The sequence below is a fragment of the Globicephala melas genome, chromosome 13 (genome assembly GCF_963455315.2).
Source record: "Globicephala melas chromosome 13, mGloMel1.2, whole genome shotgun sequence".
Taxonomy (NCBI): Eukaryota; Metazoa; Chordata; class Mammalia; order Artiodactyla; family Delphinidae; genus Globicephala; species Globicephala melas.
This window is the reverse complement of record NC_083326.1, coordinates 70,414,597-70,431,813: the sequence shown is the minus strand read 5'-3', so window position 1 is coordinate 70,431,813 and position 17,217 is coordinate 70,414,597. Positions and strand designations below refer to the sequence as shown.

General features: G+C 52.6%; 1 protein-coding gene across 1 annotated transcript in view; it reads left to right on the top strand.

Annotated features, from left to right (window-relative positions):
- Positions 1 to 17,217, top strand: part of MYO18B (myosin XVIIIB) — a 221,074-nt gene that overhangs the window by 141,267 nt on the left and 62,590 nt on the right. The window contains exons 34-38 of the mRNA XM_030859841.2: positions 10,949 to 11,062; positions 12,495 to 12,611; positions 13,396 to 13,479; positions 14,448 to 14,585; positions 16,914 to 17,099. Of these exons, the coding sequence (XP_030715701.2) occupies positions 10,949 to 11,062; positions 12,495 to 12,611; positions 13,396 to 13,479; positions 14,448 to 14,585; positions 16,914 to 17,099 (639 nt within the window). The remainder of the gene's footprint in view (positions 1 to 10,948; positions 11,063 to 12,494; positions 12,612 to 13,395; positions 13,480 to 14,447; positions 14,586 to 16,913; positions 17,100 to 17,217) is intronic.

Sequence of the window (17,217 nt, the reverse complement as noted above, 5' to 3'; positions counted from 1 at the left end):
TCACACACCACCTGCACCTCTCATTTGGAACTCTCTCAGGTCTGCTGGCCTTGGTCTTGTCCGAGCAATCTTTCTGCCCCCTGATCTTTGGAGAGAGATTTTTAAAATATAAATACAGTCATGGTTCTTTGCATTCGGGATCCACTAGCGGCTCCCCATTGCCCTCAGAGTACAGTCCACGAGCCTCAACGTGACCTTTAAAGATGCACAGTCCAGCTCCTACCTTCCCGTCACCTCTGACCAGCAGCTTAGACCGTCTTGGGGTCCCCACACCAAGCCATGCCTTCTGCCGGACACTCGCTTCTCCCGCTGAAACCTCTTTGCCTGACGGGCATCTAGTCATCCTCCGAACTTGGGTTTGGGCCTCGTCTCTAGGAGCCATCTCTGACCTCCAGGGTCTAGGGGAGGGGCCCAGCTCCTTTCTCTCACGAGCTCCTGGGCTTCCCCCAGGACAGTCCAGATCATTCTGTCACAGTTACCTCTTTGCTTGAGTCACAGAAAGGTGAGAAGAGATTGAGGTGGGACTGGAACCTGCAGAGTCTGACTTCAACCCCTGGCAGTATGATAACCAGCACCCCGAACTACCAGTTTACCTCCTGTTGGCCTGCTGCCCACTCTGGGCTCTCCCAGCCCGTCTGGAAGCCCCAGTGTTCCTGTAGGCCCCTCCACTGGGGGATTCCAGCTCGGCTTCCGTGTCCCTCAGGTGGGCCGTTAGGCCTGGTGCATATTCACACAGTGAACCCCCAGTGGTCCCTGCTAGCGCGCAGACGACTGAGGATCCCCAGTGCCCTTAATCAGGATGGTGGTCACCAGGTGTCACCCGCGCTTCCATGAGACGTTGAAGGTAACCAGCAAGCTCTGGGAGGACGATCCTGACAGGAGTCTTTCGTGTGAGCGAGCGCTTAGGGAACACTTCTCTCCAGCCCGGAACCACAGAACAGGTGGCCTGGATGTTTTATTTGAAGAGACTTTTCTAACAAAAGATTGTGTTGGAGTGAATTGATTCAATATTAACGTAACCTCCTGTCAGAGGAGATAAAGTCCAAATTGTAATTGGTTAAAAACATGATTATCAGGAGCCTGTTCACCCCACAAACGCTGACATTTCCAAGGCTGTGATGAATGATGTGGGGAAAGGCTGCTTTCGTTGCAGACGGGGAGCACCGTCTATGCGTCTCTCCCAGAGGGCCTGGTACTATTTAGCTGTGGAGTGCCAGGCCCCCAGAGCAGCCTGGCCACCCACCAGGGTAGTCATAACCACGGGAACATGGATGGCAAGCATCCGTGGCCTACACCGTGCCCGGCACAGGGCCAAGCACTTAGAGGTCATGACCGAATGTGATGCCCCCAGCCCACTTGAATGCAGTGAGCTCCATGAGTAGAGGGGCCTTTCCTCTCTGGGGCCAGAGTGCAGAAGCGTGTCTGCACACAGCAGTGCTCTGTGCGCGAATAGGGCCCCATGGGCTGGGGTGAGTCTCCCTAGGAGGCAGCTGGTATTAGGCCCATTTTATGTGGGAGGAAGCTCAGCGTGTGAGAATCCTGCCCAAAGTCACAGAGTTTGGGGGGCAACTGGGATGTATTTTAAATAATGTGCTTTGAAAGAATTTCAAATTTACCAAAACATGACAAAAATAATTCAAAGGACTTCTCTGGATCCTTCACCCAGAGCCCTCACTTTTTAACATTTTGCCACATTTGCTTTATCATTTTCTCACTAAATCACGTTCTCTGAATTATTTGAAAACAAGTTACAGACATGAGGTCCCTTTACCCTAATCAAAATCGGAAATTTTAACATTGATAAAATACTGTTTTCTAATGCAGGGGTTAGTGAACTATGGCTCACAGGCCAAATCCAGCCCAGGCTGCCCGTTTTTTCTTTGTTGTCTTGTTTTTGTTTTTCTTATTACAGCCTGAGAACTAAGAATGGTTTTCGTTTTCAAACGGCTACATTTACAGTTAGATAAGTACCTGCACGTATACTTCAGTTTCGCCTCTCGGCCTGCACGGCCTAAAATATTGTCTGGCTTGTCCTTGAAGGAGAAGTTTGCTGACCCCTGACCTTATCTGCTGACTATTCCAATTCTGCCTGTTGTTTTACTGATGTTCTTTGTAACAGTTTTTCTCCCTGTTCAGGATCCAACCTAGAACGTGTTAACAGCCTGTGCTCAGTTTCGTGATACCGTCCATAGAGCCTCAGTCTGGCTTTGTATTTTATGACGCTGGCATTTTGGGAGAGTTCAGGCCAGCTGTGTGCTGGAAGGTTCCTCCATCTGGGTGCCCTGGAATCTGAAGCTACGTGTTTTTCACTTCAGAGCCATTTGGATTTGTGTGGGTCTGAGCGTGTTCCCGGGACACGGGACTTCTGATTTTAAAACCAAAAAAGTCCCAGGCAAACGGGTGAGCTGGTCACCGTAGAGCCAGCGCCTCAAGCCCTAAGTAGTTTGGGCCTCTCCGTAAGACCTGTTGTCGAAAGGTACCCGTAGGCTTAGGGGAGAAGCCAGTGAACCAGATGCGCATTTAAAAGCTGTTCCTCGGTCACTCATCCGCCCATGTTACCCCTTGGCTGAGTTCCCATCCTCCGCCTGTTCTCGCGTTGTGTCTAGTTTTCTTTGTTTCATTGATATAGACGAGACCTGCTGATGTTACCATATGTCGTAGCTGCTTCATTCTCCTTGCTGGTGTATGAGACTGTATCACAGTTTAGCCACTTTGCTATTGACGGACAAATAAGTCATCTAGATTTTGGTTGTTAGGAATAGAGCTGCTATGAACGTTTCCCCACGCTCTCTTACATGGGGGAGGCACATGTGTGTGCATTTCCGTAGCGTGTACCCCTGGAGGCCATCCAGCCCCTCCCCAGTGTGCACTGCCTCAAGCAGGTGGGGAGGGTGGGTGGCTTCAGAGCTTTCTTTTGTAAAGTGAGGAAGGAAGACTTAATCTCTCCTGGTGCTTTTCAAGTATGTGTGTATTTTTGTGTGTGCAAAAGAACCCTTTTATTAAAGGGAAGTCTCATGAGAACACCCTCTGCCCTGCCCACCCGGAAGCTGGGCCTTGACTGGGTTGCCCCCGTGTAACCTGGACAGACTTCCTTCCAGCTTTACAGAAAGGGCCCTGCTCGGGGCCCCGGGGTTTGCTGAACGTGTCTGTGGTTGCTCTCCCCATCCAGCTCATCTGCTCCTACAGGCAGGGTCCTGCCCCCGCCCCTTGTCCTTCCCATGGAGCCTCTCTCTGGACACCTGCTGGCATCGGGGTCAGAGATCTGTGCTTGGGAGGAGCCGGGGGCAGCCAGGCAGTGGGTGGCCTCCCGAGGGGCATTCGGGGCTCCTGTGAGCTGCCGTGGGTGGTGGGCAGCCCCGCTGACAGGGGCCAGCTCAGTGATGCGCTGAGCTGCCCTCGCGGCCTTGCCTCAGCACGTGGGTGTGGCGTCCCTACTGTGTGGGCCCGCAGAGGTGAGCAAGACCCAGTGGCCCTCCAGAGCCCGCTGTCCAGCGGGAAGACAGATGTAGAGACCCTCAGACGTTGTACTAATTATTTAGAGGACAGCTGGAATATAATTTTAAAAGGAGGGGGCCGTGAATAGGATGGGGGCAGGGAGAACCTTTTTTGAGTATTTTATCCTGCTTTTCCAGGTGTTTTGTTTTTTTTTTTTCTTTCTCTCTTTGGAGAGCACCTGTGTGTTACAAATCCATTGTCACCAGAGGGAAGTCAGGAAGGAAATTCTTGAAGTCTGTTCTATCATGTAGGACCTGTGCCGTCCTTAGATCCTATGATACAAAATTAGAAAGGACTCCTAAACCCTCAAAGAAACAGACTTAAAACAAGTAAAAGGAGACCTGCTTTACTCAGCAGGTGGTAAGCACATGCCACAGGGCTTACAAGGAAAAGCCATGCATTTAAAAGAGACCTCAGTTCGTGTCCTGGCTCCGGTCACCGTTTAATAGCTGTGTGACCTTGACAAATTAACTGACCTCTCTGAGCCTCCGTTTCCTCATCGATAAAATGAAGATGAAACTGTGTACTTCATAGACGCGGTACATGTTGCAAGTGAACAGACACGTGGTCAGCATCCACAGAAAGCAGTTATTCTTCCACTGCTCATCATGATGATTGTTGCTCTGAAGATGAAGATGATAGAAACGGTAAATCCTCAGAAGGCATTTCAGTGCATCCATGAGCGACGGTTGTCTAGCACAACGTAAGGAAAATCATGGAATGTTTAGTATATGCCCAAATAGTTGGAGATCAAGGACACAGAGAGTAATCACCATATGGTCTGAGGCATTTTCCCTTGAGGCCACTGTCATCAAACTTCTGAGTTGGAGAGACCATTGGTGGGCCTGACCTGACATTTTTAATATGTTGCATTTACTAAATTTGTTCCCTATCAGGGCTGTCTGTAGTTTGAGATATTGGTGATTCCCTTCAGGGAAAGCCTTCCTACTGAAGGTTGACTCTTCCAAGTGCACTGATGGGATGTCGAGGCCTGGGATGTGTTGAGATCAGCCTGCCAAAGCCACCATTTCTTAGAGCACTTCCCTGTGGCGTTTGCAATGTGGTATTTTTAAATCTTCGGAGTTGTTCAATCAGACCCAGAAATCCAGGTCTAACCGCTCTGCTGAAATATCAGAATTTTCCCTCTTTCCCCACCTCATTCCGTGTGTCGAGCCTACTCATCTCGTAGCTTAATAAGTCCAGAGCAAACATTTTACCCAGGTATTTAAAGCGGGCAGATGGCATTGCATAGAAGAGTAATGCTATTCATTGGTTTGTAGTTGCTGTCTGTGTGCTGGGAATCTCAATCGCCCTCCCACTGAATGAGAGGGGGTGGGTGCTGGGGAGAGAACGCCTGAGATGAATTCAGCAATAGAAAAAGACTGTGTGCAGAGGGGGCTGGTGGTGGCCCAGAAACAGCCTGGGTTTAGTGTCTCATGGACTTGACTCTGACCTTGGGCAGGTCACTCCCCTGCCCAGGCTGATTCCTCCCTTGCAGGGCTGTTGTGGGCTATGGTCATAATAAGCATCAAGGCCTATACCGTGCCTGATACGGTTGGTGCTGAAGAAGTCCATTCCTCCTTCTGCTCCCCATTGAACAGTCCAGAAGGGGGACTGTTTATCCCCCTCTGAGGAGGGATCCATACACAGAATAGCTAAACAGATGTTTGTTATTCTGTCACAGGGTTTTGGAGGGAGATTTGATCCAGCCTGTGACGGAAGAGCATCAGCAAGCACCCTCACCGCAGTTCTGACTGTTTACTCTGTGGCTGACCCTGTGTGTGTATCAGCTCGTCTCACTTGTTCACTTAGCCTGTATCTGGGTTCTGGGTAACAGCAACCCAGCTCAAATTTGCTCAAGCAGAAAAAGGGACGTTATTGGCCAAAAGTTCTGAGGCTGTGATTGCCTTCAGGCTTGGCTGGATCTAGGTGCTCCAACCATGTCATCAAGAATGTGTCTCTTGCCTCAAGGACCTTGATGTCACCTTGTATTCTTAGGCAATCTCTTCCTTCTTGGTGGCAGGAGGGCCCCCAGACACTCCAAGCTTATATCCTGCATCAGAAAGAGCCAATCTTGTGTCCGTAGTCGCAGACAAAATCCTGGTGTCAGTCGTGCTGTTGTCCCACGACCAACTACTATGGCCAGCAGGAGGTGGTGCTCTGCCTGACTAGGCTGAGTTGCATGCATCTTCTCTGGGCTTCAGGGAGGAGGGTTGGCCCCATCGTGGACATTTGGGGGGTGGACATTCTTTGCAGAGAAGATAGGATGCTGCTGTCAAAAGAAATGAGAGCAGGCGTGTGCAGTCACATCACCAGATTTTCCCTCTGGAACACGTGTGGTGGGCACTGCTGTCATGGGAGTGCAGCATAACAGCCTGGCGGCCAGGCTTCCTGGTTCCATTTGCCAGCTCTGCCTCGTAGTACCGGGGTGACCTGAGGTAAGTCACTTCACCCCCTACCCCTCAGTTTCCTCAACAGTAGCAACAAGAATGGCCATTGACCCTAGTTCCACATGTTGTCGTCAGGGTTAAATGAGTGACGGCAGAGCCACGCCTGGCACCGTGTCAGAGCGCAGGCTCCTAACCCATGTGCACGGCAGCCCCCCGGGCCGCTGCAGCGCTTCGAGCCTGGATGCCGCTCGTCTCGTCTTGCCCCCCAGAGCTCAGGCTTTGAGGACCCTCAGTGTCCTCCCACACTGGTCCCAGAGTCAGGACCTCACCACATGTCCCCAGGCCACATGTCCCCAGAGCTTCAACACCCCTCGTGCATGCGCAAAGGTGTCCATTTGGTAGAGGGCTCCTGGCTCAGGGGCTGGGGAGGAAATGACACCCTGCCTTTCAGCAGCCCCTGGGGAAGGGTGGCTGATCTAGTGAGTGAATGATAGCGTGACCGGACGTGTGCGAGGGGGAGATGAGTTTCTGGCTGTTAAAGGCATTTTGGTGCTTTGTACCCACATACTTTGCAAGTTATTGTATTGATTTTGCAAGAAACAAGATACGGAAGGAAAGAAAAACGTGAATTTGTACGAAAATCAAATCAGTTGTGTCACTGAGAGCCCGTGTGGGTCCCGCCCCACGCTGGGTCTGGAGAGGGATGGAGATCCCGGGGGGCCTTTGTCTCCCCCAGCACTCCCCACCCCATGCTGTGGAGGTCTGCTTGGAACCTGGGAGGGCTTGTCCATGGGGACTGGGTGGTGACTTGGAGCTGAAAGGGGTGTGGGATCCTCATAGCCAGGCTGGCTGCCGGGGCTGGAGGTGGGACCCCAAGAACCCTTCCTGGGGAGTCGCTTGTCAGCTGGCTGCTCTCTGACTGCTCCAGCGGACCTCCTCCCGGGAAGACACTGTTAGAGCAGCAGCGGCAGCATCGCACCACTGAGGGATCTGATCTCAGCCCTGACACCATTTGCCACCTGACTTCATAAAAACGTCAAACAGCCCCAATATGGAAATAATGTGCAGTGAGTTATTCTTACGCCACGTCAACCATAATGGAAGATCAGCCCGAGATGGCCTGTATTTCTTCCTGCTCCCTGAAGTGTAATAAATGGAAATTTTTAAAGCTCAGCATTAGGACGGCTCGCCAGCAGCAATCCCGGGCCTGCCCGGCGGAGGCCACGGGCTGGGGGATTCCTAGTGTTGCTGCAATAGCCCCAGGTCCAGCAAAAACCTGGGCCTGCTTGACTTGTGTGCCTCTGGGGTTGGCACCCTCCCTGCATACATCCCAGTCTGCCAGGAAGCCTAAAAGCCCTCCCTGGGATTGTGGTCCAGGCCCTGCCTCCCCCTGGCCCTGTGACCTTGACAGCTCACTTGGCCTCTGGTACTTTCACCTCTAACACGGGGTTAAAAGTCCCCACTTCTCAGGCTGTTAAGGGCTGAAGGAGACAAACAGCAGCGAAATCCACCGTTGCTTTTTTTGGCGTTTTCTCAGTGCCAGGTGCTGTGCGAAGCACGCTCACGTTTTCACTGGTTTATCCCGCACGGGTGGTAGGATGTGACCGTCCCCACTCTACAGATGAGGAAACGGAGGCGTGGTGAGTTCAGTGACTGGCTCGAGAGGCAGCCCCCCCAGGTCCGGCCCCAGTGCCCACGCTCTGGCCCCGCTCGTGATGCACCTGGTGCTTAGCAGCTGCCACACGGGTTGCTTTCCTGCCTCTTCCCTTTGGGATGAACTCACGCATCCCTGGAAGGCTCCGGTCACGATGTGTTTCCTCTGCGCCGCCATGTGGGTTCAGACTCCAAGTTCTGTCCGTTCTTCCTGATGTGTCTACCTCTCATTCTACAGTCCCCGCCTGGCTCAGGTCACTGTGACACGGCTTGAGTGGCTTCCATGGTAGCACCAAGCCACTGGGCTGTTTTCTCCGCAGTTGGAATTCTCTCTTTATTTTAATCCATGTTACTCTTTCCAGAGAGTGGCTTTCCATGGGGGGCAGCGGAGCCCAGTGGTTAAGGTTTGGGCTCTGGAGTTGGAACAACCAGGCTCCTCTGCTGCCGGCCGTGTGCCTGTGAGCAAGTTGCTTCCCCTGAGTGAGCCTCAGTTTCCTCCGAGCTCAGTTGGTCCCCACGGTGGCACCTTTCTCCTAGAGGTGTTGTGGCGCTATTGTGAAGCAAGGCAGCTAGAGCCCAGTGCCCTGGAAATGGTTCCCAAGCAACAGTAGCCAGTGTGGCCACTCACGCCCAAACCATCAGGGCCGAGATAGTCCTCTCTCCAGCCCGGTGGGAGCTAGGACTAATGCCGGCAGGCCCTCCACTGCCTGCATGCTGTCTCTGCGCTCCTTTCTGCCTGGGGATAAATCGTCCCTCTCCCTGCTTGCTCCAGGGAGACTGGGGAAAGGAAGGAGCATGTCTAGGTGTACCATCTGTAAAATGGGAATAAAAATAGAGCCTTCTTTCTCCAGAGGCTCAGAGATCCAGCGGCATCATGTTGATGAAACCCTCCTTCAGCTGAAGGGGGCGCTCAGCAGATGGGAACTGCTGTTGTCTATCGGCTCTGCCCTGTCGAGCTACTCACAATGGCTCTCGCCTGCCTCCTGGCCCTGGGCCGAGCAACTTGGCCTGGCAGCGGGGCCCCGCCAGACACCTCCCTTCCACTACTAGTTATCTGACATCCTCTCCCACGCTGGCCCATCTGCTCCTGCCTGCCCATTTCTTTTGTTCCTTGCACACCGCCCTGTGCAGACCCTTCCATTTCTCTCCGCTTCCTCTCCTTCCTCTCCGACTGGAGCACCTCCGCCACCCTCTTCCTGGAAGACCACAGCAGCATCCTCTCTGGCTGCCCTGTTGCTACTCTTGTCCGCCAAAGCCCCTCGTCCCCGCAGCAGCCAGAGGGAGATCATGCCACCCTCCTCCTCGGTCCCCAGAGAGCAGCTGTGGTTCTCCTACAGACTAAAGACAAACTTTGCGTCCTGGCTCATGTGATCCCCATCCGCTTCTTCAGCATCGCCTCCTCCTGGCCGCCTCTGTGTAGCTGGCCAGCTCCACTGGCTGTCTTTCTGTTCTGCAGCACCGAGTTCCTTCCTGTTCCTGTCTCAGGACCTTTGCACTTGCTGTTGCCTCCACTCAGGGCACCTTTCCACTTAAAGCTCTACCTGGCTGTCTCCTTTGCATCATTTAGGTCTTAGTTTAAATGCCTCTCCTTAGCAAGGCCTCTGACTTATGCGTGAATCCAGGGCTGGCTTTGGGCAGCCCTCCATCCCCAGCCCACCCCACCCCCCACCGCCCCCGGCCTTCCCAGAGGCCCTGGAGTCGCCTGCGGGGAAGATGAGACTGCCCCTGACTTCTCATTTCCTCTGTCGATTATGCTCTAACAACGCCAGTCACCTCCCTTGCTCCACATCATTTTTCTCAGTGTGTCTTGATCCCTTCCAGTCGCTGAGGGAGACGGGCCACCGAGCCCTCCTCCCAGGCCCAGCACGGAGCCCAGCTGCAGAAATACGCTTTCCTTGGCGCCTTGAAGATGGGCTTTTGTGGGCTGAGGCTGCTGGCAGTGGGGCGGGGCTGGGACTAGGGTGCCGTGTGGGGGAGCTGCGGGAGAGGCTGGGGCCTCGGTTTCCCAGCCCGCGTAATGGGGGCATTAGCAGTGCACACCTCCCAGATCTGCCAGGAGGACTGACAGGTGATATTGGAACGAACGGCAGCCTGCCTGCTCCCCACCTCCCGTGTCGTTACTCTTCTTCTGGCATCTGGGGTGAGCTCCTGGACATTCCGAGGAAGATGTTCTCTGCCCAGTTTGGAAGATGAAAATGGTCCCAGGCGGACTCTCCCCACAGAGCCCCGCCTTGGCCAGCTGTCCTTGGGGCATCCTTTGCCCTGGCCCCCTCATTTTCCTTTCATAAATCAGTGCGCCCCCCTTCACTGGGTGGCCTCGGGGATCAGATTGCGTGCATGTCCTTTCAGTAGGGGTCTAGTTGGCTTTTCTCTTTCCCCTGTTAGCACCAGCCTTAATGTCATTTACTGTTTGGGAGGGACAGTGGCCTGGCAGTTGAGAAAGCTAGCTGGTCTGGACGATACAAGTGGTGTCTTTGCTCCTGTAGCTCTGTGACTTCAGACAAGATGCCACCCGTCTCTGAACCTCAAGTGTTTGCCTTCAGTGATTTATGAGGTGGTTTTCTGCTTGGAGATTCTAGGGTTCAGAAATCAGGGGGAAACTCAATCACAGAACGAACTTAGGGTTCGTGCGTGAATGTGTTCTCTCCGGGGGAGAATGTCTGTCTCTGGGGCCACACAGGTCATTGTACCTATCTCCATGGCCCCACTTTGCTAGGATAGGAGGCCTGCTGTGTACATGTGGACGGAAGGAAGAGAAAGAGAGTGAGGAGGAGAAGCTTTGAGTCAGTGGCTCTTAACCATCGAGAATCTAGTGAAAGTCATGTACCAGGAAATGCTCACACACACAATATTTTGCCTACCATTTAAAAGGGGTTCACAACTCTGGTTAAAAATGTCTACTTGGCAAGTCCCCACTGAACGAACTGTGCGCACCTTCTCCAGGAAGGCTTCCCAGCCCCCATCCTGTGTTCCGGGGTCCCCATACCCTCCCCTTCCTGGTGCCCTCAGAGGCGCTGTCACTCCCGGTCCCTGCCTGTCTCCCCCACGGGAGGGCAGGGGCCACCTTGACTGTTCTGTGCAAGCCCCATGTCTGGCACTGAGGGGCGGCGCGAATATCTGCTGAATGGAACTGGGGACTCGCTCCTGGCCCTGAATTGGGGGTGGCCTGGCTTTACTTCGTGGGGCAGTGCTAGTTCAGTTTTGAGTGGGCTCAGAACCCAGCTACCCCTACTGCAAACACCTCTGCTTCCCCCTCTGTGGGTTGATGAACACCCGTGAAGAGGGGGGCGTCGCCTGTAAAGTACTCTTCTGCCTGGGAGGGGCCGGGCTGGGCTGGAGGGGAGGGACGTTCCAGGAGACAGTGTCACAAGGCCTCTCTCCCTTTCCCCTCCCCCTCCTGCCTGGTCCAGCTGCAGCAGAGTGAAGCCAAGTGTGAGGATGCCTTGAAGACCCAGAAGGCGCTGACGGCCGACCTGGAGAACATGCACAGCGAGCTGGAGAGCATGACCCGCAGCAAGAGCCTGGTACCGGTCCCTCCCGGGGTGGGGGGCCGACTGTGTGCGCAGCATTAGAGGAGGGGCCGGGGCACTCACTGTACTGTACTTGGAGGTACAGACATCCATTGTAGACCTACTGGGTGCTGGACGCTCCGAGAGCACAGGCAGCCTACTCAGAGCTGAGCGTTACAGAGGTATAAGGGCACACGTGGGGGTCAGCTGGTGCTCACCTGTGCGAAGGGAGGCCAGGAGCCCTGCTGTGGACCCAGTGTGTGCTCAGCCCCACGGGGATGCTTCCAGTACGCGCCTGTTGTTCGCTCAGCACCTGACGTGGGAGCACAGCTATCTATTGTGAGCCCACACTGTGCCCACCACTGGAAGCAGCTCCCAGCCATCTATTGTAGATCTACTGTACACACACACACACACACACACACACACACACACACACACACACACACACACACACACACACACACCCCACCCCCGAGAGCACTTGGTCACCATTGTTGGGCTACTTCTTCACATCCTTTCTTCTAAGAGCCAAGGGTAGTCCTGTGGGCCCACTTGGGCTCACTCCTAAGAGAGACCCAGCCATCTGTAATGGGCCTGCTGTGTGCTCAGCACTGAACAGGAACAAATGAACATATACTATGGATCTGTTATGTTGGTGAAGATTGGGTGTGGGTTTCTAAGTGCCCCGTCTGGATGTACAGGGTTGGCTCAAATTTATACGCAACATGTGAGATCCGAAGTTTAGACAGAGCTAGAGATTTATTGGCAAAAGCTTTTCTCAAGATCCCCATTGGCCCTTTTGTCCCAGATTTTATTTGTGCTAGATCAAGGGGAACTTGCCCGCAAACATCACACACATGCGCACGCAGGGATGAATGTACACACGCACATACAGAATCACCAGACACACATATAAAATAAACGCCCTCATAGGTAAGATATACATTTAACTTTAGCCATATTTATTGAGATCACTGACACACATGCACCATGCACACTTAAACTCTATGTATGTAGATTCCCAGGTAGGCTTACACGGTCATATATCCATTCACGTACACACATGCTGTATTCACGCAGTCGCAGGCAGGCCCAGCACACACACACATACACACACACACACGCACACACACGCACACACACACAGCATTCATTGACACAGCCATGGTCTGCCTGTGTCACTCACCTGACACACCCACAGGCAAGTCCCCCTTTGTTCTTTTTTTTATTTTTTTTTTTAATTTTTAAAAAAATTGTTTGTCTGCATGGCATGTGGGATCTTAGTTCCCCGACCAGGGATTGAACCCACGCCACCTGTGTTGGAGGCGGAGAGTCTTAACCGCTGGACCGCTAGGGAAGTCCAGCCCCGCCTTTGCTCTTCATCAGCCCCCTGTATCCTCCTTTTCCCCCCTTTCTCTCACCCACCATCGTCCTGCCGCTGCAGGTGGACCAGCAGCTGTACCAGCTGCAGTTTGAGAGGGCGGACCTCCTGAAGCACATCGAGGAGGATCAGGATGACCTGAATGACCTCATGCAGAAGCACAAGGACCTCATTGCTCAGGTAGTGGCTGCCGCTGCAAGAAGGCTTGGTGGCCTTGGGGGGGTAGGTGGGGACAGTGAGAAGGTGCTGTTGTCGGGCCACTCCCTGGTGCTAGGACCTTGGAGGGATAAGTGCTACACAGGTAAATAGCAACTGTGAATCACACTTACTTTCATTCAGAATGGAAGTTTATTTGTTCATTTACAGAAGCAGTAGATTCATATGCCCATTATAAATAATTTAAATAATAAATACCTGTGGAAAATAGAAAGCTAGGGGCCCTCCTATCCTCTGGAATTCTTTTCTTTGGGGATAGTCGCGTTCAACAGTTTGGTTCAACTCATTTTTAAAGGACTTTTACTCTCCATTGCCTCATTTTAATCTGTGGACAAACCCTATGTAGAGGGTCTCAGCAGAGACTATCAGCCCAGTTTACAGATGGGGATACTGAGGTGCAGAGTGGTTCTGTGGCTTGCCAAGGCTGGTATCCAGGTCTAGAATCCCAGTTACCTGACCTAGTATAGTTCTCTTCCCTCAGAATTCTGGTCCTGGTGCCGCAGCCAGCTCATTCTGTCTGGGCTCTCGAGGGTGTACAGTAAAGCGCTGGACAGTTGACCGAAGCTATGGGCCTGTGTGGTGGGAGTGACTGGGTGCACACCGAGATGAGGGATACTGGGGAGAATGTGAGGTGCCCTTTAGAACCAGCTGTTGTCATGCTCTGTGACACGTAGACATCTGTGGGTAGGGGGAGAAGGGACTTCCAGCAAAGCCTGTGGTCTCAATGTGACATTTTTCGTCTTACCAGTCTGCTGCCGACATTGGGCAGATCCAGGAACTGCAGCTGCAGCTAGAGGAAGCCAAGAAGGAGAAGCAGAAGCTTCAAGAACAAGTACATGCTCAGAGTCGCCGTGTTGTGGGGGAGGATCCTGGGAACTGTCATTCATTCATTCACTCAGCGTCAGTTGCATGACAGATGGATTGAGGACAATCCCAAGCGGGGGGAGACAGGAGAGGGAGGGGAGGGGGAGAGAGGACACACACACACACACACACACACACACACACACACACACACACTCCTACCCATGCTTGTTCAGGGTCCATAGATGCCCCACGCAGTGAGGCTCATCAGGGATTCCACGCAGGATGTCTACCCCTGAGAAATGGCTCCAAGGAGAAGGGTCTGGTCATCCTTTGTGACATCTTCCTTTGAAGTCATGGTTCCTCCAAACACCCCTAAATTTCCCTCATTACCTAGTGGGTTGCTATCATCCATGAAATTCTCAAAGCTCTTCTAGAACCATTGCGTGTGCCCACTTAGCGTGGCTGTCAGAGTGACCTAGTCTCCAGCAGTATCTTTGGGCACAGAGTGACAGCAAGCGGAACAAAAATGACAGCAGGAGTGGCCACTTGCTGGGTGCTTGCTGTGTACCAGGCACTGATCTCCTTCACACACAAAAATGAAGAAACAAGCCTCAAGGGAAGACACTGACTTGCCCGACACACCCAGCTAGAAAGTGGGGAGCCAGGTTTGGAACCCCGAAATATGTGCTTGGCTCCCACACCTGCTCTTGGTTGTGTTCTCGATGCTAAAGCTCGCTGTCCACTGAGTGGCTTGGTGTTTCATCAGGCAGGAGGAAGAGGTAAGAGAGGCACTGAGTGGAAGGCCTGTTGGAAGCTGAAGGCACAGGAAGGGGCAGCGCCCCGTGTGGGGTCCTCAGCTGGGATCCAGCAGTTCGTGCTTGTGCACCTGAGCGGGGAAGGAGCAGCGTGGATGGGCCCGGGTCTTGCTGGGACCCCCGATTCTGGGACTCGGGGCTGCCACGTGGTCAGTGGCCTTCTTGGGTGTGTCCCCAGCTGCAGGTGGCCCAGATGCGCATTGAGTACCTGGAGCAGTCCACCGTGGACCGAGCCATCGTCAGCAGGCAGGAGGCGGTCATCTGTGACCTGGAGAACAAGACGGGGTTCCAGAAAGTGCAGATCAAGAGATTTGAGGTACTTGTTGGTGTGTAAATATTGCTCAGGCCTAGAGCTATGAGGGCTTTCACGTAAACTCCATCCACCTGCCCACTCATATGCCTTTGTCTGGATCTGTATCACTCATCCATCTCCTGAGTTCCCTTCCTCCATCCCTCCTTCCTGTCCCACAGGCTCCCCATTCACTCAGCCTAGTCACCTCCTCTGTCTCCATCTCCATCAACCATCATTGGTCCATCCATCATCCCCCTTTTCCATTTGTTCTTCTTCCTTTCTCTATTTATTCTTCTCTTCCTCTATTCTTTTTCTTCCTTCAGACCTTGACCCTTCTGTCAGTCCATGTTTTTATCCATTGATCCAGTTCTGCCCATCTCCATCCACTCACTCATCCGCGTATGCACCCGACACTTGTTTTGAGCAGAAATTTATTTTGCCCCTAGTGTGTGTTAGGCTTTGTGTTGGGTGTGTGGAAGACGGATGTATTAAATAGATTCTGCTTTCCAGAAGCATAGAGCTTTGTAGGAGATGTGGGTAAGATATGTATATAAACACCCATACTAAGGAGGAGAGGGCTGTGAGGTTTGGAGGATGGAGGTCCTTTCAGGCTGGGGAATCAGGGAGGCTTACAGGAGGAGGTGGCTTTGATGCTGGACCTTGAAGGACAGGTAAGACTTGGATGGGCTGGGGTGGAGTTCAGTGACTGTATTTGCATTTAGCTCTGTACACCAATGGCATGGGACATTTACCGAGGAGATCACCATTGCCAAAACCTTCCACATCAGCTATTCCACATGATGTTCATCACAGCCCCATGGGGCATGCAGGATAGAATGAGAAGATGGCCCCAGAGAGGTCAGGCGAGCTATTCAAGATAAAGCCAGGTAGTGTCAGTGACGGGAGGAGATTGACTCTTGACCTTCGCTCCATCCTGGTCTCAGGTTCTAATCTCCCTGCAGCCAGGGGGCGACGGTATGTCTGAGCGATGGGAGGCTGCTCTTCTCATTCTGAAACATTTACTCCCATTTCCCTGTTGGGCTTTTGGTCTCTAAGAAGGCTGCTCTGGATGAAGACCAGAGAAAAATTCTTTGCATTGGCCCTCAGTGCTTCTCGGAATTGCTCAAGGGGTCCCTCAAGGCATAATCGTCTCTGCAGATCACCATGAAACTTTGATCTCCTATATTTTAAATGACTAAATACATAATTTGAGCTATATCACATATCATTTTTTGCTTGATTCTAGCATGGTCAAGTGATAGCAGAGAAGAAAACAACTGTAGAGTAACTTTAAATGGCAGATTCTGTCTCCAAATTCGCTTTTCCCTCTGCCATCATTATTGGATTTTAGTAGAATCCCAGGTCCTTGAGATGGGGTACCTTGGGGACACACTTGGAGGACCACTCTTCTTATGACCCTCCTGTTGCCCTTTGAAACCGTTGCTAAACTCCAGTTGAAAGGGGAAAGAGGAAACAAATCATAAAGCTTTTCTTTTAGGCCATTATTCAGTCTCTGATCCAGAAAGGGTCTCAGAGTCCTTAGCAGGGACCTAAAATATTCATGTGGGCTGCGTTTTATGTCATCACTCGAATATTTACCCATCAGAATCGATTGGTTCCAGACTTGTTGGCCAACTAATGAATTCTGCAAAACAGCCCTTGGGTTGGTTTTCTGTAGCACTAGTGATGCTCACGGCTCTTTTCTCTCTATTCATAGTTTCATTGTGTCCTTGTGCATTTCTACCCCCCCACACACACACACACAAAGAAAAATGTCATGAAATATTAGAGCTCAGGCTTATGGGAGATTATTTGCTCAAACTTCCTCATTTTACAAATCGGGAAACCAGAATCCATGTTGGGGAAGGGATTTGGAACCGCCGGCATAGTGTCCTTTCCACCGTGCCACTCCACCACACAAACCTTGGGCTGAATGAAGGTCGCTATAAATCTTAATTCCCAGCCCTTACCCAGCCCATCCTGTGTGCCAGGCACCAAGCTAAGCCTTCCGCGTAACTTAACATGTTCAACCCTGACAGCATCCCGGACATCATCCTGTCTCTCAGAGAGGTTAATAACCCGCCCAAGGTCACACAGCCAGGAAGAGGTAGAGGTAGGATTTGAACCCAGAACATGAATTCAGCATCTGTCACTAAGCTGCACTGCCTTTCAGAATAGCAGCTATCATTTTCTATGTTTCCTTCATTCTTGTACCAGAAATCAGGATTATTACCCTGATTACTTTATAAAAACGCACAGAGACTCAGTAAAAGATTTCTTTCTGGAGCATCCTGTGTCGGGCCCCAGGCTTCTAACTCCAGGGTGGGCGTGTGCTCTCTGCCCGGGCTGCAGGTCCTGGTGGTCCGGCTTCGGGACAGCCTGATGAAGATGGGTGAGGAGCTCTCACAGGCAGCCACGGCCGAGTCCCAGCAGAGGGAGAACAGCCAGTATTACCAGCGGCGCCTGGAGGAGCTGAAGGCGGACATGGAAGAGCTGGTGCAGCGGGAGGTCGAGGCCAGCCGGCGGTGCATGGAGCTGGTGAGTGTGGTCCTGTGATGGAGGGTTCAGGAGGGGAGCCCTCCTTCCTTCTGAATGGGAGCCCCAGGGCCTGGTCCCTGGGGCCTTTGGGGGTAGACCGGAAGCAGGGAAGAAACCG